Source organism: Podarcis melisellensis (genome assembly GCF_964234715.1).
Source record: "Podarcis melisellensis genome assembly, chromosome: 6".
Taxonomy (NCBI): domain Eukaryota; kingdom Metazoa; phylum Chordata; class Lepidosauria; order Squamata; family Lacertidae; genus Podarcis; species Podarcis melisellensis.
In genome coordinates, this window is record NC_138538.1 from 47495713 (window position 1) to 47518271 (window position 22559).

The window sequence follows — 22559 nt, forward strand, 5'->3', positions numbered from 1 at the left end:
GGAAATTCTTCTCTCAGCAGCTCTGAAGGGCACTGAGCAAGAGAAATAGGCAGCAATCCCAGATTTGCCACACAGTAAGCTGAGTTCAGATATATGAAGTATGGTGCCCACTATCCTTAAACAAGGATATCGGGGAGCTGTCCAGTACTATGGGCCTAAAGCAATAGCAGGTCTCAGGTAGAGGTCTTTCAGAGTCCACACCTGGGAGGCGTGCTGTGGATTGCCTGCGCTCTGCCATTGATACTTTAGGGCTACTCTATAAATTCATTGCACTTCTGGGACGTATGTGGTGTTGAATCTTGCTAGCTGAGGCTTGGTGGGCAACACTTGTGTGACATGCATGAGAGAAGCTGCCATGAGATCCACATTTGACCCTAAAAAATAAAACATGTGCTGGATCACTGTTGATGTATTCTAGGGATGCCAGATCTACACCCAGAAGGAGCAGTCAGCCTTTGGACCAAGGAGGACCCTGGTGTTTGGTCCATAGCAGGTATGAGAGTGGGTGAAGAGAACCATCTAATAACACAAGGTGCAACGGCCATATAGGCCTTGAGTGTTACAGAGCTCTTAAAGGGAAAGACATGCAACCCTACTCTTTTCAGCTCTCATGGTCTGCGGATTTTGACTGCAGCATCGACTGAAAGAGTTTTGCCTGATTGTGCAGGAAAAACCCAAACAATCCCAACCCTAGCAGCTTTTTCCTCTCTGTCTCTTTTTGCAGTGCCATACACAATATGCCACGAACCACGTCCCAAAGTGTTCCTCTTAGCTACGTTTAATTCTGATGAAAGTTTACTGAAGATCCATGGCCAAGGCTTGCCTCTGTGTTTGGGCCCAGATTGAGAACGCCGAAGTCAATATTCATCATGGTGGTGGAAAATGGTGGAAAAAAGAGACAGATCCTTGCAGGTGCATATTCATAAAACATGTTTTATTTTCACCTATGTCTATGCTGGAGAGTACAGACTTCTCAACAGAAATGCAGCCCAGGTACTCTTTGGGATTGTTGTCTCTGCCTGGAACAGATAAGCATGTATGCATCCTCTGCAGGTTGGAATAACATTTTGCTTGACCTGCAAACCACAGAATGGGGGGAGTGAGAGATGGGGCCATGCTGTACTACAAGCATTGGGCAACCTTTCTTGATGGTGTGAGGGGAGCTTTCTTTGCTGTATGGATTCAGAAAAGTGCAGTAAAACAGTGGGAAGCCTGCCTTTTGTTTTGCATACATAAATACATGCATCCCTAATCTTGTTCTTGCCTTGCCCTCCCTCCATTATTTTTTTTAAAGGGGTGGGGGATTTCCAGTAATCTCCTAAGAAACCATCTGCTGCCAGCCATTCTGTCTAGGTCCCAGACTCCCCCTTCATCTCCCTTCCCAAGCATGTTTGCAGCTGCACTGCACATTTGTCATGCTCACGCATTGCCTAAGGCACCAGGAATGGTGAGCACATACAAAGGTTCCTTTAAAAAAAGAGGATTGTGCTGTGTGCAGCTTGACTTCTTCCCACTGTGCTGACACTCTACATTTGACCTTATCAGTAGGGCAGACAGATTCAGGGCAGATTCACGTTTGACCACTGCAGATCTGACAGCGCAGCTCTCATCCCCGAAGTCTCATTCAACTAAAACCCCTCAAGATGCTTATGTGGAATGTTGGTAGCTGACCCAGGCGTGGGAGCAGGCAGGGAGGGGAGCCGACAGCAAATGAAACCAGTGGTAGCGATTTGCATATCTTGGTTTAAATAGATGAACCTTCTAAAATAGCCTAACATTCAGGAGCCTTAGAAACCCACAAAGATGGCAATCATTAATGAGCAAGCCAGAAGGTCAAACTAAATGGGGGAAAGCCTATTTGTTTTCTGCTTGTCTGAAGGAGCGCACTGCATATTATGGCAGTGGGGGGAAATTCACTCACATTCTCTCTCTTTAAACAGCTAGGAAGCGGCATCAAGGGATTATTTTCAGTTAGGATCGAGCACTTTATGCTGTTTAACAAAAGTAAATACCAGGCCCAGTGCATGATCCTAAGGAGGACTTCAGTACCCACAACCATAGCGGAGCTATTTCTAGCTGTGTTCCTTATTCTTACCTCCACTAAATATATATACTTCTTTGGATGCCCTATCCAGTAAGGGAAGGAAGATATTTCTCTCCTGGCAGCTTAGTGTGGACTCAGAGCATATTTAGATTCTCAGCAGGGACCCTGTGGCACGTTGCACACAGACAGCAGGCACAAGCAGGTGGTTTGCTGAGAGGCGAGTGGTTCTGGCACCCTGTGGAGAGCAGGCAGAGCCTCCCTTTCAGCAACCAGCCTAGAGCTTACAACAGGGAAACCATGTGGGTGGCATCCACTCGTGACTGTGCCAGTTTCAATGGAATAAAAAGGTTGCCTTAGTGACGAGGCGTAGCAACATCCACCTGTAGGACAGGAGCAAAAAGAGCTCCTTTCTTCACTGCTTTGACCAAGAGGGTGCAAGGAGTGACCTGAGTGGCCACAAAATAGGATGGGGGTCCTGCCACTCTTAAGACATTGGCCTACAACCCAGTCCCTGATGGGCACCAGAAGAGGGCAGCTATGAAAACAAAGGGTGAGAAAAGCTCAGAACTGGTTTTACTAGGATTCAGCACCTTGTTATATATCACCATGGCATTGCCATGCCAGGGTTAGGGTTCATGGTGCAGGAATACCACCAAACCAGAATTAAGCACAGGAGAGATGGGAGGGAGGTTTGGATCCAGGGCTCAGGGGTGGAAGTCTTACATCTGCACTAGACCGTTGGTCCCAGTGGCTTTCTTGCACCGAGCTTTCAGAAATATTTCCTCCCAATGGTGCTAGCTCTGTGTTTCAGGAATGGGATACACTTGGACAAGATTGTCCCTGCTGCCTATTTTGTCTGTTATCACACAGCCCCCCAGACGGAGAATGCAAGGCACACAGCAGATACTGCTCCGTCTGCTCCCTCTTCCCCTTGCGCATGTGCTCTGAGTGGGCAGGAGAACAGGCAGTGACAGCAAGGGGGAAGAGTGGTAGGGCCAGAAGGCTCAGAAGGAAGAAATGGTGTGGACCTCAGCAAGTTCCCAACAATGTCAGCTGCTGACAACCAACACTTGCAAGGTTTCCTTCTGCACAATTCCCTGTGATCAAGCTAAAAAACACAACAACACACCCCAATGAATCCTTATTCATAGCCCAGTATGAGCTGTTCATGTCACACATGGTAGTGCCTAAAACTCTGGGCTCCTTGCCTCACACTGCCAAGGGCATTTCCACACGAAGAAGTAAATTTGCCAAGATCAAGCTCAGTGATACGGGGATATCCCAGAGTCCCCTGTTCTGCTTCCTCTTTGGTGGACCAAGGAATCCTGGGAAAGCATCACAAGGGATTACTCTATTAACGAGTATGGGTATTTATGGCTCTTCAAAGAGGAACAGGAGTGGGAAGGGTTTGCTGAAGCAGATTGTCCATGCAACGACAATCCTACTAGTCCATGTCCCTTTTCCCTAGAAAGGTTCTAGAGGTGAGTCCTGCTACTCGCACAACTTAAGCTTTTCTAGTATAACATTAGAGGCTAGGAGGTGTTCTGAACAGGGGTTTAAAAGTGTGGATACCCACACATGCTAATTCGTACTTGCACACATGTGCATACTGAAACATAGGCTGCTTCCATCCTCGCTTCAACTCATGTTAGCATTCTGTTCACCCATCTCCAGTAGACGAGAACTGGGCATTGGGCGGCTGCTTAAGAGAACATAGGCTTGCATGCAAAAAGTCCCATGTCCAATACCTGGCATCTTTCATTAGCAGATATCAGATACCAGGTTTGGGGAAAAACTTTGTCTGTGTCCTTGGGAGAATCCCTGCCAGCCAAAGTGGATAATACTTGGCTAGTTGGACAGATGGTCTTATCCAGCATGAGGCAACTTTGTATGTCCTCTCCCCATTAAATGTGATAGATACATGCTGTGCGCATGAGAGAGTTGACACTGCTGCATCTGCACTATGTATCTGTGGCCCTTTGACCATATGCTGATTGAGGTCTGTAGGGATTCAGGCTGCAAACCCTTCTCCCTTCATCCCATCTATAAGAGCTTGCAGATGGGGAAGGCAGATAGCTTTCTGCTATGAGTGCAATCTGTGAATTTTTTTCATTATCTGCAGCATGGATCTTTCCAGCCCAAGAAGCAAAGGGGTTAAGCAGCAGTGAAGTCAACAGGTAGCCAAAAGGAGCTCTCACGTTCCCTGAACGCCCCCCCCCGAGAAGTATAAGAGCTTCACAGCTATTAAATATCCTAGCATGAATAAATATGTAGCCTATACTGTTACAGTACAAGGTCATCAATTTTTTTGTATTTACATCAACAGCCCTAGTTGATATGTTTCCTCATCCAGCAAACATGCACAGGGAAAACTCTGTCCTGTCTTTTGCTTACTCTAAAATAGTTCTGACTTTGCTTAGAAAACAGATTGACAGAAGAGATCTGTAAGGGGACGAAGGGGGTCAGAACATGGCAACCTACCACGGTTCCAGATGAGCTAGAGAGAATTCAACCACAGATTTCTAAAAATCAGCTGTCTTATTGCTAAATTTCCCCTGCTTTCACCATCCTCACATTTCATTCATCTTATTCTATTAATTCCTCAGCCTCTCCTTTTCCTCCCTCTTCTGGCTTGCAGGCATCTCACTTGGACTGATGCTTCAATTAGAGGACTTCTCCTTCCCAGTAACATGCCAGAGAGCGAGTCAGTTAAGATGGGAGATTTGCCCCTGACAGCTGACTTCCATCTTCACTTTGGGCTCTGGTTGTTCTTGGGCTTCTCCCTAACTGACTGATTGCAATGAGCCTCAGGGCTGTGAGCAGGGTTCATATGGCTATAGCACAGAGCTGTGCTCTTCAGGACTTATCGCTGCTTTGGACCCATTCACAAATTTGTGCAATACATTCTTATGGCTTATAGTGTCGCCCCTGCACACCAGCCCTGAACTCTCCCCTTTCATTTCCCACTTCAGCCAACAGATAAACTGATGGAGCCTGAATGCAGATCAAAGGGAAACCTTTGCAAGGGGACCGTCTCAAGGGCCTTCCCCCATCCGTGGCAACCCCACATGGCTTTTCAAATCCAGCCATTTCCAATGGAGCATCTGAGTTGGACAGAGCAGGTTGGATTCAGCCTTCTCTGTTAGATCCCTTGAGAATAGGTGCAGGGTTAAGTCCCCTGCTTTGCACAGGGACCTTCTCACTGCAATTGCTTCACCTCCAGTGACGTCATGCCAACTGCCCCACAAAGAGCACAGTCAGTGCAATTCCAGATATTTAATACAGAGACTTATCTTGAATGCTCAGTCTTTCTCCCTCTTCTCTGCTGCTTCTACACCCCACTGCCTGAGTCACATACAGTGGTGTATGTCACAGGGCGAGGCTCAAAGGCAGCACATGCCTCTCTTTGGGTGGAAACGCTCCTAAACATGGCTGTTGACGGGAGCTGAGCGGCACCTTCATTTCAGCTGCTTTCCCCATCAAGCACCTGGAGGTTGTCTACCGCTTGGTCTCCTAAAGCAGGGTGAAGAGGCTGCCCAATGGCTTTGGGGTTTCCAAGATCTAGATAGTCTCCAAATTTGCCGAAGTTTTGCAAAGACGGAGAGCTGCGCTCTGGACCCCCAGCTTGACCCATTGGGTGGCCACAGTAATGGGAATCTGCCAAGCAGGCTGTGGAGAGGGGAAAGCAGGAGATCTGGGACATGCCACCCCATGTTCTTGTTTCTGCTGCATCTTGGAGCAAGCAGGATGGGTTTTGGATGAGGGGGGACCAGGAATCCCACCTTGCCAGCTCCCAAGGCTGTTGGTTCCCTTCTGGCATTTGGGTGCCACGAAGGTTAAAAGGTTTGGGTTTAGCTCCTTTTATGTTTTAACAAGAGCTTCCTAGTGAAGAAAGACAGCGTAACTAAACTCTCCTCTCTACCATGTTTCTTTAAAAATTCAGTTTTTATCTCTGTCATAGTCCCACCAAAAGAAAAAAAAGGAAAAAGGGAGAGCAGAGGTTTCCAAAACAGGTCTGCCTGCTTACTAGAAAAATTATTTGAATTATGTCCTGAAAAAGCCTGGTAATGGTGGGAACCTCCGTTTTCTGTAAAAATAAATAAATAAATAATTGTTTGTAGCAAGAGTTTATATATAGATATAGATATATAAAAAAAATATTATTGAGCCATTTTAAAAAAGTCAACTTCCCCCACCCCACTCCCACAATACCGTGGCTAATTGGGGTTTCTGCCATCTCTGGAGCTACTGTAGAGATGAATATGATTTAATTTGCATGAAGGCGAACAAAAACCTTGGTTTCTAGGCCCACTTTGTAACATCCGATGGAGCAGGCTGCCACCTACGGAAGCTTATGCCACCCTAATATTGTTAAGTCTCTGAAGGTGACACTGCCATTTCTGCTGCAGCGGATGAGCCGGGGCTGCTCTTCTGGTATTCATACCTGCACAGAGACTTGGGATGAAAGCCCCACCCAGGGAAAGTAAGCAAAAGCGACAGAAGGATGCAGGAAAACCTAGTGAAGCCTGCTGGACCCTTTTGCCTGTGGCTGAGATGCTCACAAAGGTTCCCATGAGGGCAATCTGAAAAATCATGTCATTCCAAAGAAACGGAGGGCTGAGGAAAGACTGTGCTTCAAGAGCAATATTGGGAGATCAAGGTTTTCGACACTGGACTGTGGGCTCGACAGGAGGTAAGTAACAAAGCAACGCCATTACATACTGTGGCAGGTCGGAGAACAGTACCAGAGAATAGTGTTATGCCTTAAGGGATGTGGCTGCATCCTCAGTCTTGTTTCCCAGTGCCAGAACGATCACAGCAGCCCCACTAATTCAGCCCCTGCCTTATCCCTGCCAGATCCTCTCCCGCCTTCGCCCTGCGAGGCCCCCACAATGGGCGTGTCGGAGAAGACAGAACTGACAGAGTCCGCATCCGACATCTTCCGCTCTCCCTTCTGGGACCCTTTGGCCGCCTGCTTGGGGGAGCTGTTGGCTTTGCATTTGCCATTCTGGCCTTGCGCGTTGCCAGGCGCCATGTGCCGGTTCAGCCCTTCCTTGCCTCCACCGGTGTTGTGGTTGGGTGTGGTGCTGAGCACCGAGGAGTTGATGCTGTCCTCGCGCTGGCTGGCCTGCTTCTCGCCGTTGCGGCAGCAGCAGCGGCAGGGGGTCAAGTAAAGGTAGATGAGCACGAGGATGACGCTCAGGATGCAGCCCACCAGCGTGGTGTAGGCGGTGTTGAGGGTGTCCGGGGTCCCGTGCAAGGAGTAGTTGTGGACCGTGACGTGCACATAGAGGGTCTCGTTGAACACCTGGCTGACCGCATAGCAGGTATAGGGACCCATGTCCTCCACGCTGATGTTTTTGATCTGAAGGCTCCCGTTGGTCAGCATGGTCATGGAGCTGTTGTCGCCCTCCTGGGGGACACGCTCGTAGCGGGGGGTCAGCCACTCTCTGATCACCACCCCTCGCTGCCTTGTGTCGCAGTTGATGATCACCTCTTCCCCGCGATGGACCTCCAGCACTTGCTCATTGAACTCGCTGCAGTTCATGCCCCCTGGGCCACTGAGGCTGGAGATTTTGATGCTTTTGCTGTCTTTCTGGAGACACTTGAGCTCCTCCTTGAAGTCCGTGGCGGAGCTCAGCTGCCGCTTCTGCCAGTGGGTGAAGAGGGTGTAGAGCGAGCAATGGCAGGTGAGGGGGTTGCCGTGGACGTAGAGGCCGTTCTTCACCCAGGCCGGGAGCTTGTTCACCTCGTCCACGGAAATATCCTTGATCTTGTTGCAAGAGAGGTCCAGCAAGGCCAGCTCCGGGAAGCCCCCCTCGTCCTTCTTCAGCAGCTCATGGGGGAAGCGGCTGATGGCGTTATGGCTCAGGTACAACTTCTGGAGCTTGGTCATCTCTTCAAAAGCCGTCCGGTCAATCTTGGAGATCTTGTTGCTGTAGAGCAGCAGCACCTCCAGCTTCACCAGGTGGCTGAAGTGGTTCTCCCCCAGCTCCTGGATGTTGTTGGACGAGAGGTCCAGGTACTTGAGGTGAGGGACATTGGTGAAGGCCTCCGTGGAGATGAAGGAAAGGCCGTTGTGGCTGAGGAACAGGGAGTGCAGGTGGCGAAGCGGGGAAGGCGCCCACTCCGCCCGCAGGCGCGTCAGCTGGTTGTAGCTGAAGTCCAGGGCAGCCGCGTACGAGGGAAGGGGATGGGGGAAGACGCTCAGGTTGGCCTTGGAGCAGCTGATGATGTTGCTGGCGCAGACGCATTTGCTGGGGCAGTGTGCCGCCGAGCCCCCTTTCCGGGCAAGGGCCAAGCTCAGCAGCAGCGCCAGCAGCCAAGGAGCGCCCCTGCAAGGTTGCGCCAGACGACGTCGGGGCACCGAGGCATCCTGACCCCACATCGTCAGGCTCAGCCAGGGAAGGTCACGTCCCTGTCACAGAGAAGCAGGCGGGCGGGAACCATCGGGGGGAGCGCAGGGTCCGACCCTGGCGGCGGCGGCGGCGGCGAGTGCGTGCTGACCGGGGCGATAGGAGGCGGCGCGCCCGCGGGGCTCATCCCCGGAGCCGCGCCTGCGGGATCCACCTGCTGCAGAAGGCGAAGGCCGAGCTGGCGGCGCCCGCTCCCTCCAGCCCTGCTGCGGAGCCGCCGAGCTCGCCTGGCGCTTTCCCGCCGGCTCCTCCCCTGCTCAGCATGTCCGCCGCGGAGCCCTGCAGGCGGCCACGCGGTGTTGCATTGCACCAAGCGCACAGCCTCCCCGAGCAGCAGCGCCAACCAACCAGCCAGCCGGCCGGCCACTCACTTGTTCGCCGGCCCACGAGCTCCTCTCGGCTGCTTCTTCCCCGGGCGCTCAGCCCATCCCGGCTCGCGGGGGCCTCTCCTGCCCGACGAGGGCGCGATCGGGTCGGAAGGCGAAGTAGCCGCTGCTCTGGACGGAACCCGCGCAGCCCCGCCGCCGCCGCCAAGTGGCGAGGAGGGGGTTGCCCAGCCGGGCGTAGCGCTGCGCTTCCCGCTGGAAGTGCCCAGGGGGGCTTTTCCCGGTGCTGGATGCCGAGGAAGGCGGAGCCTCAGGCTTCCGGTGCGGGGAGGATCGGCAGTGAAGTGGAAAGCCCGACGAGCAGGAGCACCAGCCAAGGCTCAGCCAGGCTGCTGGAGTGCAAGGAGGGAGGGAGGGAGGGAGGGAGGGAGGGAGGCTGGCTGGCTGCGCGCGCGTCCAATGAGAGCCTGCGATGCTCCTCCTGCACACCAGCTCCTGGCACACTCACACCCACCCACAGCCTGTCAGCAGAGGAGGCTTGGCCCCGCGAGACACAGTTACTGGAGAAGATTGCTGCCCCCTGCTACACGCACACCCCCCTCTCTCTATAGCAACGTGCAAGGAGCTGTGTGTTTTGGGGAGTGCCGGTGATGTGCACCCTAGATCTGCGAGGGGAGGCCAGTTGGAAAGGTGCCCCCTGGCCCTTCTGCCGGGTCCTTCCCGCCTTCGTTGCTGGCCCCGAGGTCCGCTTGGAAACCTCTCCTTGGCAGGCGCTGGAGAGATGACGAGCGAGAGCAGCCCGCGCTCCCCTCGCCAAGGCCGCGTCTGCGCGCTAGAGGAAGGGATGCCTGCTTCTGCCTCCTCCTCCAGAAAAGAAAGCCGCTGCAGAGTCGTTTGAATCATGCGATGATACTGTTTTGAGAAACATGATATTTATTGAGGGTGGACGGTGGGGGGAAATGCAGGAATGGGGAAGCGCACCTCCAGTCCGCCTTAGATGCTGCCTCTGGAAGCGCGAGTTCGAAGGGTTGGAGGCGAGCTACCCAACCGAGGAAGTGAGGCAGGCTTTGAACCGGCGAATTGGTAGCGAAGAAACCCCCGGCAGGAGATCTAGCTATTGATGCTGCAGGAGCGCAGGAAGCCTGCGCTGCGACGGGCAACGTGGAATTACTGGGGTAGAATCTACACACATATAAAAAACGTTTTTAAACCGCTTGTTTTTAAAGCGTTTTTACAAATACATTGAATTTTCCATAAGGCTTACTATCACCATCTAGTGTCACATTGTATATTGCACTTAAGGTAAAGGGACCCCTGACTAAGTCCAGTCCACAAGGACTCTGGGGTTGCGGTGCTCATCTCGCTTTACTGGCCGAGGGAGCCGGCATTTGTCCGCAGGAAGCTTCCAGGTCCTGTGGCCAGCATGACTAAGCTGCTTCTGGCGAACCAGAGCAGTGCAATCTTGCTCTGGTTTGTGGGAAGAATCCAAGGTACAGTCATACCTTGGAAGTCAAATACCTTGAGCATCGAATGTTTTGGCTCCCGAACACCGCAAACCCGGAGGTGAGTGTTCCGGTTTGCGAATGTTCTTTGGAACCTGAACGTCCAATGCAGGTTCCGATTGGCTGCAGAAGCTTCGTGCAGGCATTCAAGAAGCAGGCATGACACTTGAATAAAAAAAATGGGGGGGGGGTAAGCCCCGCTCTGCATAATTGATCACATGACATGGTGTACGCACACCATTTGAATGGCAATGTCCATCAACTTTGAGAGGGCCCAGCCCCTTCAAATATTTTTAGGGGGGAGGGTCTGAATGGACCTTGGCCCCTAGTGGTTGCACTAGTATTCAATACAAGAGTTGCCCCAAGCAGTAAATCTGCTTTTAAGGGGGGAATACTACCCCATCCAAACTGGGGGTTCACTTATTTCTAAATAATTTAAAACATACCTGGAATTTTCTTCCTAAATAACAGGCAAGCATAAGGATGAGGTGAGAGAAAGGGTTAAGGCTGTTTTTGCAAGTGATGCTTAAAGTGGATTTGCATGCCACATTTACAATTCAAATCTAAACCTTAACATTGGCTGTAATTTCTTCATTTCAAGCCACAATAGAAAGCGTATCTGTAGTTACATTCATCCCTTGCTGCTATCTTTGCCTTTCAGTCCTTCTGTTCTTTTTTTACATTGTCAGACCTCGGGCTGCCAGGTCTGTGGGCTACAGACCTGTCCCTTTTCTTCAGTTTTTTGCTTAAACTGCAAAGCCCTGGGCACATAACACTATATAAGCCAATAAGGGGAGCATTCAATTTAAAATGGTGTTTGCCTACTTTTTATCCCTACTCAGCAAATCCAGGGTGTGTGTGTGGGGGGGTAGTTTTGAGACCAAAAGGTGTTGCAAGGCCTGCCTCTCACTTTGTGTCTTTTCAACATACATGTACAAAATGTGTCCCTTCGGACATGCAAAACAACAAAGACAGAGCGACAACAAACACAAACACAAGTGTCATGTGTGATCCTCCTGCCTGTGGTGGAATTGCCTACAGTGGCACACAGTGGTGTCGTACAGCTGTAAATGTGTGTACTCAAATGCAATGTGTAAACCTGCCTTTAGCATCTCTTGAAAGCATCAGGATTTGTATAGCAGGAAGGAAGATATGTGTTATCTCACCGGGTGTTTTCACAAATAACTCTTGAGAATGCCTTTCTAGTCTGGAACGTGTCATGAAGGCTGAATATTGTTAAGAAGGTACAGATGGGAGAAGTGAACTATTTTAAAATGGAATGCTCTTGTCAACCAAGCTCCTTCATTTGATTTACAGATGCTGAAAATGCAAAAAAACCAAACCAAAAAACTTAAGCGCAGAGTGGGAAATGGCCTCCCTCTCATTACATCCAGACTTCCCATTCCAGCTCAGGAACTGACAGGTCTTCACCATAATAATTTTCGCTGCCACAGCTTCTGAACTGAATTTAATACAAGCGCTAGTAGGCAAAGAGCAGGTGCCCTATCTTGTACCACATACGAAACCTTCATCAGCATTTATTATTCATCATGCATTTGTTAAAAGTAATTTATTGGCCACCTTTCCAGTTTGCCTAGAGCAGTGTACAAGAAAAATGAAACAATTACAAAAAAATCTGCAAAGAACAAAATAAACCACACGGATAAAGCAAATATACCAGCCTGGTGATCTGGAGGTCAAATGGAAGTGATGCTGTTTTGCAAGCCCTATAAAAGGCGAATAGAGAAGGAGAGTGACAGACTTCATGGTGGATGTTAGGCTTGGTGCCAGACTTTAGTGCAGGGGTCAGCAAACTTTTTCAGCAGGGGCCGGTCCACTGTTCCTCAGACCTTGTGGGGGGCCAGACTATATTTGGGGGGGGGGTGAACAAATTTCTATGCCCCACAAATAACCCAGAGATGCGTTTTAAATAAAAGGACACATTCTACTCATGTAAAAACACGCTGATTCCCGGACCATCCATGGGTTGAATTTAGAAGGCGATTGGGCCAGATCCGGACCCCAGGCCTTAGTTTGCCTACCCATGCTTTAGTGGCTATTGTCATGGTGTTACCAATGGGACCTTATCCAGCACCAACTTGGGGCCCTGCCTGGTACTGCTGCCCTCAGAGCCCCATGTGGTGTGGTGCGGCTGCTGCTGCCAGTCACCTCACTGTCTCCTCCCCACAGATGTGTTTTATTGCTGGTGTTTTACTATGGAAGCTGCACTGGTGCTTGACTCTGCCTATAGTTGGAGGCTGCCATGTTTAGAGCCTCCAATATACAATGTCTGGTGTCAATATTGGGTGTTGTCTCTTAGAAAGTCTTTTTTAAAAAAATCAAAATCCTTGGCACTCTTTGGAAGGGGACATTTTAGGAAGCTCCTGTCATTGTCATGGGTATGGCCCATTCTAGCTACATCTACTCAGAAGTAAATCCTACTGAATTCAGCGGGGCTTACGCCCAGGTTACTGGGATTAAGGCTGCAGCTAACATGGTCCTATCACCAGACATATGGTGGTTGGTCACTGTAAGAACAGGATACTGGACTTAGATGGGACATCGGCCTGATCCAGGAGGCTCTCCTTCTGTTCTTATGATATTGTAATAATTCCTCCCAGCATCTGCTACAGAGGTTTTTGCATATACAGCATGTACAAATGCTTCGGGCTACAAATACTTCAGGTTACAGACTCCGCTAACCCAGAAATATTACCTTGGGTTAAGAACTTTACTTCAGGATGAGAACAAAAATCGTGCAACGACAGTGGGAGACCCCATTAGCTAAAATGGTACCTCAGGTTAAGAACAGTTTCAGCTTAAGAACGGACCTCCAGAATGAATTAAGTTCTTAACCAGAGGTACCACTGTATAGCTTCTCCCCCTTCTAAATAGGATAATTATTAGTAGATTCTCAAAACCTTTGTGGTACTATCTCCAGTTGCACATTTAAATCATATATATATATATATATATATATATATATATATATATATATATATATATATAAATCAATATTTCCATTATGGGAGATTGAGCAGAGAGTGGTGAGAGAACCATAGATTCCCAGTCTCTGTAAAAGATGGGTATTTAAATTGCCATAGTCTAATGCCCCAGCTTGTCCTTCACACTGGGTGGTGATTATCTTCATTCTAATCACTCCAATGGACTCCCAAAAATATTTTAATAAGGAAGCACATCTGTTGACCGATGATTCCCTGTATGAAATCCTTGCTAATCTTTGCTGTCCCCTTGTAGACTTTTGCAATGGAGTGTCTGACTGAGGAATTAAACAAGCTCACACCGTCCAACAGACAGCTGGTGGTGGTGCTCCGATGACCCACTGCTGGATAAATCTGCTAAACGGATAAATGTGCATATATGTGCATGCCACCTACCGGTGCCGCTGTGCATACCATGAAATAATCTTCTTAAATGAAACACCCGGCTGAAAGATAATTGAAGTGGTTCCCCTGCACTAGAGGGCTGAAGACTGAATCGCATTAAGAGTAATTGCTAATGCCTGCCTGTGTGCGCATGCTGTGTCCTGGGAATTATTGACTGGAAGTCCCAAAAATCCAGTTCACTAGTAATCATCTGAACAAGCAACGTGAGTGGTTCTTACACAATAAGCCACACTTTTATGTGTGAACCACGCAGCAAACTTTCTGTTAATAAGAGATATAGAACTATTGTTTGTAACGGCCTCAGCCCAGTATACCTGAAGGAGCGTCTCCACCCCCATAGTTCAGCCAGGACACTGAGGTCCAGCGCCGAGGGCCTTCTGGCGGTTCCCACACTGCGAGAAGTGAGGTTACAGGGAACCAGGCAGAGGGCCTTCTCAGTAGTGGCGCCTGCCCTGTGGAACGCTCTCCCACCAGATGTCAAAGAGAATAATAACTACCAAACTTTTAGAAGACATCTAAAGGCAACCCCGTTTGGGGAAGTTTTTAATGTTTGATGTTTTATCACATTTTTTATATTCTGTTGGGAGCCGCCCAGAGTGGCTGGGGATACCCAGCCAGATGGGTGGGGTAGTAAAAATAAGTTGATGATGTTGTTGTTGTTGTTGTTGTTGTTGTTAGCATTGCTCAGTCAGTAGGATATTAGACTCTTAATCTCAGGGTCGTGGATTTGAGTCCCATGTTGGGCAAAAGATTAATGCATTGCACAGGGGGTTGGACGAGGTGACACTCGTGGCCCCTTCCAACTCCCTTCTATGATTCTAAGTAAATAAACACCACTTTCTTGTACCCAAGACAATGATGGGATCACTAGGAGATCTTCTAGGAGCAGTTAGTTAAATTACATAGAGCTTCAGGCTATCAGAGAGCTCCTGATACAGTGGTGGCACTCATGATGGGGTAAAGAAGGACAACACAAAGTGTGCTGGATGTTAAATTTCTATCAGAGCAGTGGAACCTTCACAGCAGCCGTGCAGTTACTCTGACCCTACTAAAGTGTCATGCAGCATGCACGCAGCCATGAATGAACAGTGAATCTTCTGAGACCAGATGTTCGGAGCCTGAGAACAGGCAGCAGGAGAATGAAGAGCACAGCTGCTCATTCACATAAAGTGATCCACATGATACTAGCAGACACTCTTGTCTGCTGAGCATCCCCTTATGTGCACCTGCAACTAAGCACCGGTAATCTTTACCTTCCTTTACCTCTGCCTTTCTCTTCCTCTTTTCCCTCCAGAAGTCGCTCTATTCCTTGGCTCTCTGTCCTCTTTTTAGCTGCAAATCTTCCTGAAGACGTTCTTTAGTTCAAAATATGAGAAAGAGGTTTTGGTGAATGACGAAAAAAGATCTCCAAGCTGAAAGAAAGCACACCATTTGAATGAACCATACATAAGCCCCCAGGATCATAACCCCCTCCTCCTGCAACCCACAGTCCCCATTGCCACGACAGGACACTTGCCAAATAACACAAAATCTGCCGATTGATTTTGTTCTTCCAGCTGAACCATTCTGATGACTTAAGGCCTGCAAAGTTTTATGAGCAAAGCCTCCAGGGTGGTTCTGAGGTTTAGGAGACCCAGGAGGATGTTGGCAAAACATAAAGGAATTGTAGGCAAAGATTTTAGCAAGAGTGTTTCAATAAAGCTTGAGCCACTTGAAAACAAATTATTTGCCCCAACAGAGCTCAGACTTGAGGCCATTTGTTTTACAGTTCTGGTTGCCTCACCTCAAAAAGAACATTCCAGAGCTGGAAAAGGTTCAGAGAAGGCCAACAGCAATGATCCAAGGGATGAAGCAATTTCCCTATGAGGAAAGGTTGCAACACTTTGGGCTTTTACATTTAGAAAAAGGGTGATGGGGGCACATGATGGAGGTGTATACGATTGTGGAGAAAGTGGAAAGAGAAGTATTTCTTCCCATGAGCTTGGAGCCATCTTATGAAGAGGAATGCTGGAAGAAAAGAAAGTACAGTGGTACCTCTGGTTAAGAACTTAATTCGTTCTGGAGGTCCATTCTTAACCTGATACTGTTTTTAACCTGAGGTACCACTTTAGCTAGGGACGGGGTGAGCTCCTGTTGCTGGATCCCTGCTCCTGCCAATCTGGCAGTTCGAAAGCATGTCAAAGTGCAAGTAGATAAATAGGTACCACTCCGGCGGGAAGGTAAACGGCGTTTCTGTGTGCTGCTCTGGTTCGCCAGTAGTGGCTTAGTCATGCTGGCCACATGACCCGGAAGCTGTATGCCGGCTCCCTCGGCCAATAAAGCAAGATGAGCACCGCAACCCCAGAGTTGGCCATGACTGGACCTAATGGTCAGGGGTCCCTTTACCTTTACCACTTTAGCTAATGGGACCTCCTGCTGCCACCACACCCCCACTGCGCAATTTCTCTTCTCATCCAGAAGCAAAGTTCTTGACCCGAGGTACTATTTCTGGGTTAGCGGAGTCTGTAACCTGAAAAGTCAGTAACCTGAGGTACCACTGTAATTCTTCTTATAGCCCATAGTTCAGCTGAAGAATTTGCTGCCACAGGAAGTAGATGGACACCAAGGGCTTTAAAAGAGGATTAGATAAATGGCAGGATCCTCAAGGACATTCTCTCTGGGGAGCTAGCTTCAGGCCAATTGGCTGACCAACTCTGCGGCACAAAGATGTCTGCCAATGTGACAAGAAGGCTGGCAAGATCAGCCCTGCCATGTGGAAATCCATTACAGATGACCGCAATGCCTGGAGACAGGCAGTCAAGTTGTGCATCCATAGCAGTGACCACAGGAGAAATGACTGCTAGGAAGAGGGCAGAGAGAAGAAATGCCATGGTGCATCTGCAGCAGCACAACCAGATGCCTTCATCTGCCCCAGCTGCAAGAAAACATGTCTCTCCTGTCCCTACAGCTTCAGAAGTCGCTAAAACCTCCAACAGCTTGGGACTTCCGGGATAGCGCGATCTGGTAATGGCGGATTCCCTCCGAGCTCCGGAGGGAATCGGCTCCGCTGAGGACGGGTCTTGCCATGCCGGCAACACGGGGACCCTTAAAAACCGCAGGCGCTGAAGCCTGCGGACTTGGTGACTCGGTGGGCACCTTAAACGCCCTCCCCGACCCGCGAAGAGCCTTTTTAAAGGCTGCGGAGTGGACTGGGGTGCGGCGCGGTGCTGAGAGTCCATCGCTACCTCGGCGGAGCGAAGCCGCGAGCCATGGCCGGAGAGCGCTGTCTTCCTTCCTGAAATTCGGACTGAAATAAAGAACCCGTGAGTAGAATGGAAATTTGATATTAAAATTTTACCTTGGATTGGAGTACGACCGGGGGATGTGCTAAAAGGAAGTCCACACTCCCCCCCCCCCCCACAAAAAGATTTAAGCAAGGAGAAGAGCACTGAGGTGGAAAGACTTTTGTGCTTAGAAAAACAACTTGCACGAATTGGATTAAAAAGCTATTGTGCTGGAGAGGAGAGAGGAACTTTAGAAGTTTTTGTGTAATTTCCCCCCCCTCATTCTGGACCCGGGAGGGTCCTGTGTGTGAGCCCGAGGAAAAGGAGAAAGAAAGTTTGACAGCTGTCAAAAGAGCTGTCAGACGGGCAACTAAAGGCTGGAATTGAGAGACTTAGAAAATTTCTTTTGGATTAAAGGGGACATATTGTATCTGAACTGATTGGAAACAAAGTATTTGTGAATAACAAAGTAACGAACTGTTGGGAAGGAACGATTGGACTGGCAATCCCCCTGGAGGGAACAAAAGATACTGCAATGGCTGCAGAAGGAAAATTACTGGCAGAGATTGAAAGGATGTTTTTTCTCGTGGGAATTCTACAAGAACAGACTGCAGATATGAGCAAACAACTTGTGACCTTGAATCTGAAATTGTGTAACTCTGCTGATGACAAAAAGCTGGAAAATAACCCGGCAGCCGGAACAGAAGAGATAGTTTTGGAAATAGGGGGAAAGGAAGAAGAAGAAGGAGAGGACATTCAGATGGAAAGTATCAACCAAAAGCCTGCAGCTTCAGAAAATAAAGGACTTGATGAACAGGACCAGTGTACCGTAAATTTGCAAAAGGAGAGAAGGACAAAGGAAGAAGCCCCTGGAACATCTGAAATATTGGAATATAAAAGAACAAACAAGCATGATTGGGACTTCTTCCTCAAGTTCGAGTATGGGAGACTGGCAGACCCTTGGCAACAATTGCTATGGACTGATTCGGTGGAAGGAAAGAACAAGCATGACTGGGACCCTTTCTTTGAGTTTGAGCATGGGAGATTGGCAGATCCTTGGCAGCAACTGCTATCGACTTTGGCGGAAGGAAAGAAAAGGGAGCTTGGGATACAACTCCTTCGAGAATTGAAGGCCAACAAGCAACAAAATAGACGGAGAGAGACTAACTGGGGCTTGAGGGCCTCGGATGTGAGAAATCCGGGCTGAAACTGATTTTCAGAATAGAAATGTGGAAAGGGACAGAAACTGGGCCAGGGAGGGAGGGGGAGAGTAGAATAGTAAGAATTTTTGAGTTATGATTTTTTAATTTGGAAATGTTTTGTTTAAAATGGGAGGATTCGTGTGAGAGAAGATAGGTCGACCTTAGAGAAAGGAGTTAATGTGTAATAACTTATAAGTAAATTTGAGCCTAACAAGAGATGCTAAATATTAAGAATAGAGGATAACAATATAATAGAGAGAAGAGGAAATAACTTGCTGAATTAACTATTAAAATTGGAATGTGGGAAGGAGAGATGTGGGGAAGTCAAGGAAAGAGGGTAATGAAAATTATATATGTATTGTTTTTGTGTTTGGTGTTTGTGTGTGTGTGTTTGTTTATAAAAAATTTGAAAACTCAATAAAAATTTATTAAAAAAATAAATAAATAAAACCTCCAACAGCTTGGAGGCGCACTCCTCCACTGTCTGCTGAGACAGACAGAGGCTAGCCAACCATTGAGGCTTTGAGCCCCAATGACCTCCATGCTGAAGGCAATTTAGCCTCTGAATATCAGTTGCTCAGAATCCTAAGTGCGGAAAGTGTGGTTGCACTCAGGACTTGCTTCAGGGCTTCCCAGAAGCATCTGGTTGGTTGCTTCTAGAGCAGGATGTTGCACTACATGCGCCTTCAGCCTGATCCAGCAAGGCTCTTTTTGTGTACTTAAGTAGGATGCTTAGCACAGGTTCAAGGTACCCAAGTAGGATGGGAGATCCACTGATACTGTTTTTACTTGGTCAAGAAATACTACTGTGTGAATCATCCCAGAATAGAGGAATTTTTCTGGTTTAAAAGCTTCAGTAGAACTCTGGGGTCCCGCCAGCCCTTGTCTCCTTCAGATATTTGTGTCCTCCTTTCCAGGAGATGGCCTCCACTTCTCCTCCCATAATTTCTTCTTTGGCTTCCTCTCTTCCACACACCCCAATATTCCTTCTCCAGCTCTTCACACCACCCCCTTCTCCTCCCGCTTTTCTCCCCCTGCTCTGTATTTTCTCATTCACTGTCTCTTGCACTTCTCCGTCTCTTTCGTTTTACACAGAAGCCACCCTTCTTCTTTCCCTGGCACCTCCTCCTTTGGGGCTCTGCACATGCCCCATTTCTACTCCCTCCTCCTCCTCTGGATTCATCTACAATCCACCCTTTCCCTTTCTCTCCTTCCCCCACCCCTTTATCTCTCCTCCGCTCTCAAGGTCACCCTTCTCTGCAGTCTAATAAATGTCACTTTCTCTAAGGCCTGCCCTGAATGCGAGGATTTGCCTCCAGTGAAGCAGAACAAACTGAGATGAGAAAGCCATTCATCTATATTGACTAAATCTATCCCTGTTTGAGGGTGGGTGGGGGGAAATGCACGGGGGGGGGGCCATCTGGGAAGCTTTAGGAATAGGAGGGCACATTATCTTCAGAGCCCAGACTGTTTACCCCTCCTCCCCAAGCTTTGGGTTTGGATCCCAGCCCCGTAGATCTTTTCCTGCTTTCTAAGCTGTTTGGATACCAAAGGAAACCCCTGGGAGTCTAGCTCTGCCTGTTGTTCATCGTGTTATGTTATCAGCAGGCTCCTGATTAGTGCACAGAATAAATAACAGTGAGATAATTATCTCCCTGATCACCACTCAGCTGGAGCAAAAGAATCTGCCAGAGAGTTGGGATAAGAGGAGAACTGCTGTGCCTCTCCAGGGGACCTGTGCATTGCCATCCCTGACATGCTAAAGTTTCAGAGCACTGAGAGAAGGCTCTGCCTTTTTATACTCCCTCCTCAGAGTCAGTTCCATCATCCACAGCACAACTGCATGGGACATTTTTTTACTGGTGTGGAGAATAAATAGATGGGCAGAGCCAACGGTGGATCTTGGCCAGCCTGCTGCCAACCACCATTTAAAAACAACAACAATACCACAATAATTAAAGAAATATCCACAATAATACTGGGAGTCACATTTCCGTCTAAATTCCATGTTAGGCATCCTTCAGAGTTCACCCCTTTGGTGCAAGTTTTAATTCAATTTCAGGAGTGTAAGTGGGTGAAATGAAAGACATTCTCTTTTAATACTGTTTTCAGGTGAAAAGATCGGGGTAGGGGAAAGGATGTCCAGACACATATTTGAATACTTCAGCAGGTATTAATTTTTTTAAATTATCTCTGTACAGGAATCCCTATTCCTGTATGCTGCATTTTTGGCAAGAAAATAGGTATTCTGCACTCTCTCTCTCTCTCTCTCTCTGTGTGTGTGTGTGTGTGTGTGGCTAGTGACAGATAAGGAGAAAGTGCAGCTCAGCAGGCAGGATTAGAGGATGGATTATGTAAAGTTAACAGGGACCAGAAATTACAGGAGGAAGAGTTAGTACATTGCGCTCCATCCCAACCCCTCGGCTAATCCCCCTGGTGATCAAAAACACAGAAATATGCTACCCTTGACTGGGATGTGAAAGTTGGCTGGTTTTACATGGAGCAGATGAATCCAGAGCATTAGAAGACAACTAATCTGAACTGCAGTGTAACCTGCTGGGAAGGAAACACCAGCATGAGACAGCACGGGGAATTTATTTGGTGTATCCTTAAGCACCACTGAGATTCTGGCTGCATGAACAGGTTAGGGTGTGTATGAGACTGTCAGCATCCCCTTGTGATTATCAAGAGTAGCTCTTTTTTAAAATATTCAGTGTAACGTGGACAAGGCAGTGGAACTTGTTGCATGGAGCAGCTACTCCTCCACCAACATTTAAACCTATGCTTGCTCTACCTTTGAGGACCAAACTACAGTACACATGTACATTACTGTAGCCCAAGGGTGGGGAAAATTCAGGCCCCAGGGACTGAACTACTTTGAAACTAATGAAGCTTGAGAAGCTTCAGGGACCCAATCCCAGAGGGATCCAGAAGAGACTTTAGTCCACATTGCTTAAAATGTTGGAGTTGAGCAGACCCAAACTGAGTCACATGACTCAAATTGATTTATTTATTTTTTGGTATATATTTTAACAATCCCCAAATTTGAGTTGGTAGCACAGATGTTGTAAAGGTATGTTGGCATTACGGTATGTTGGCTGTTCTACTGTGACTAATGTAATTGTTTTCCCTTTTTAACAGAGGTAAAGACCCTAGAGAAACAACAGTGAGTTCACAAAAGTACTTAAGTGAATACCCAAAAATGGAAACTCGTGAAAAATTTGTGGTGGTCTGTTGTGGAACAACCCCATTGAAGACAGTGGGCTAGCCAGACCTTGTTGCTGGTTGTGAATGGGCCCCCCAAAAGTAGGTCCACGACTGTCAGGCGCAGCGGTCAAATATGACCCTCCATCCAAGCTTCTTCATCTGACATCTGGCTCCATGGCCCCTTTGCCCTTCCTAGGCTACACATCTCACCAGCCCTGCTCCATGCCCCTCTCAAGTGGTTTTGCCTGGCTGGAATGAGTCCATAGAATCACATTCTATGAGATATATCTGCAGGCTTGGGAAAATCGCAAGGTTTGCAGAAGTAGAGAAAAATCCCTAGGAAGAAAAGAAACCTCAGAATGGTGCAATGAGAACTAAGTGTTGCTCATGCTCAGTGGACATGGTATGCTGAATGTTGCAAGGGGAGTGGAAAATCGGAGAGTGAACGGAATGGAGCAATATTCTGAAAGAAGGTACAGCCAGCTGGAACACAGTGCCCTTAAACTGTGGCAAAGATGGGGAGTCGGTGGCCCTCCAGATGGTTCTGGACTCCAATTTCCAACATCCCTGACCATTGACCATTGACCGGTTGAGACTGAATGGAGAGTCCAATAGCATCTGAAGTCTGGAGAGCCACAGGTTCCCCATCCCTATTTTATATGCTGTCGGAGAGGTAGCCAATCGTATGTCGTCGGGCTGCAACTCCCCTCCGCTCCAGCCAGCATGGACGGTGGGAGTTGTAGTCCAACAACATGTGGGAGGTCAACACATTGTCGACCCTCAAACTAGAGGCAGCAGTTCCGCCTTATTCATTCTCAGGGATTTCTGCTTGGATAAACTGTCTTCTGTTCAGACTATCCTACATGGTGGCCATTTGGTTCTCTTGCAATAGTGCAGTTCACACAAGGTATATTTTACTTCCTACAGGGAAAACAGGCCCATTCTGCTCTGAGGCCTGTGTCTGGCTCCTCACAATTTGCCTGCTCCATGCCTGATAATGCCTCTGGTGCTCACAAATGAGGAGGCCCTGTTATGCCATAATTCTGCACTTGGTTGAGGGTTTCCCCCCACCCCCCAATCACTGAATATTTAAGCTGCTTAGTGTTCCTTTTTAAACAGTCACTGTCTGTGACACTTTTTTTTTTTTAATGGTCTTCAGTCCCATCTTAAGCAAGGATTCTGTTGCACCCCT

The 22559-nt window shown here is 48.3% G+C and overlaps 1 protein-coding gene across 1 annotated transcript; it reads right to left on the bottom strand.

The window, feature by feature from the left end:
• Nucleotides 1–913: 913 nt before the first annotated feature.
• AMIGO1 (adhesion molecule with Ig like domain 1) lies at nt 914–8534 on the bottom strand. The gene has a single exon (XM_081914701.1). It carries the CDS (start codon nt 8430–8432, stop codon nt 6858–6860), a length of 1575 nt encoding a protein of 524 aa, XP_081770827.1. The 5' UTR covers nt 8433–8534; the 3' UTR covers nt 914–6857.
• Between the last annotated feature and the right edge of the window lie 14025 nt (nt 8535–22559).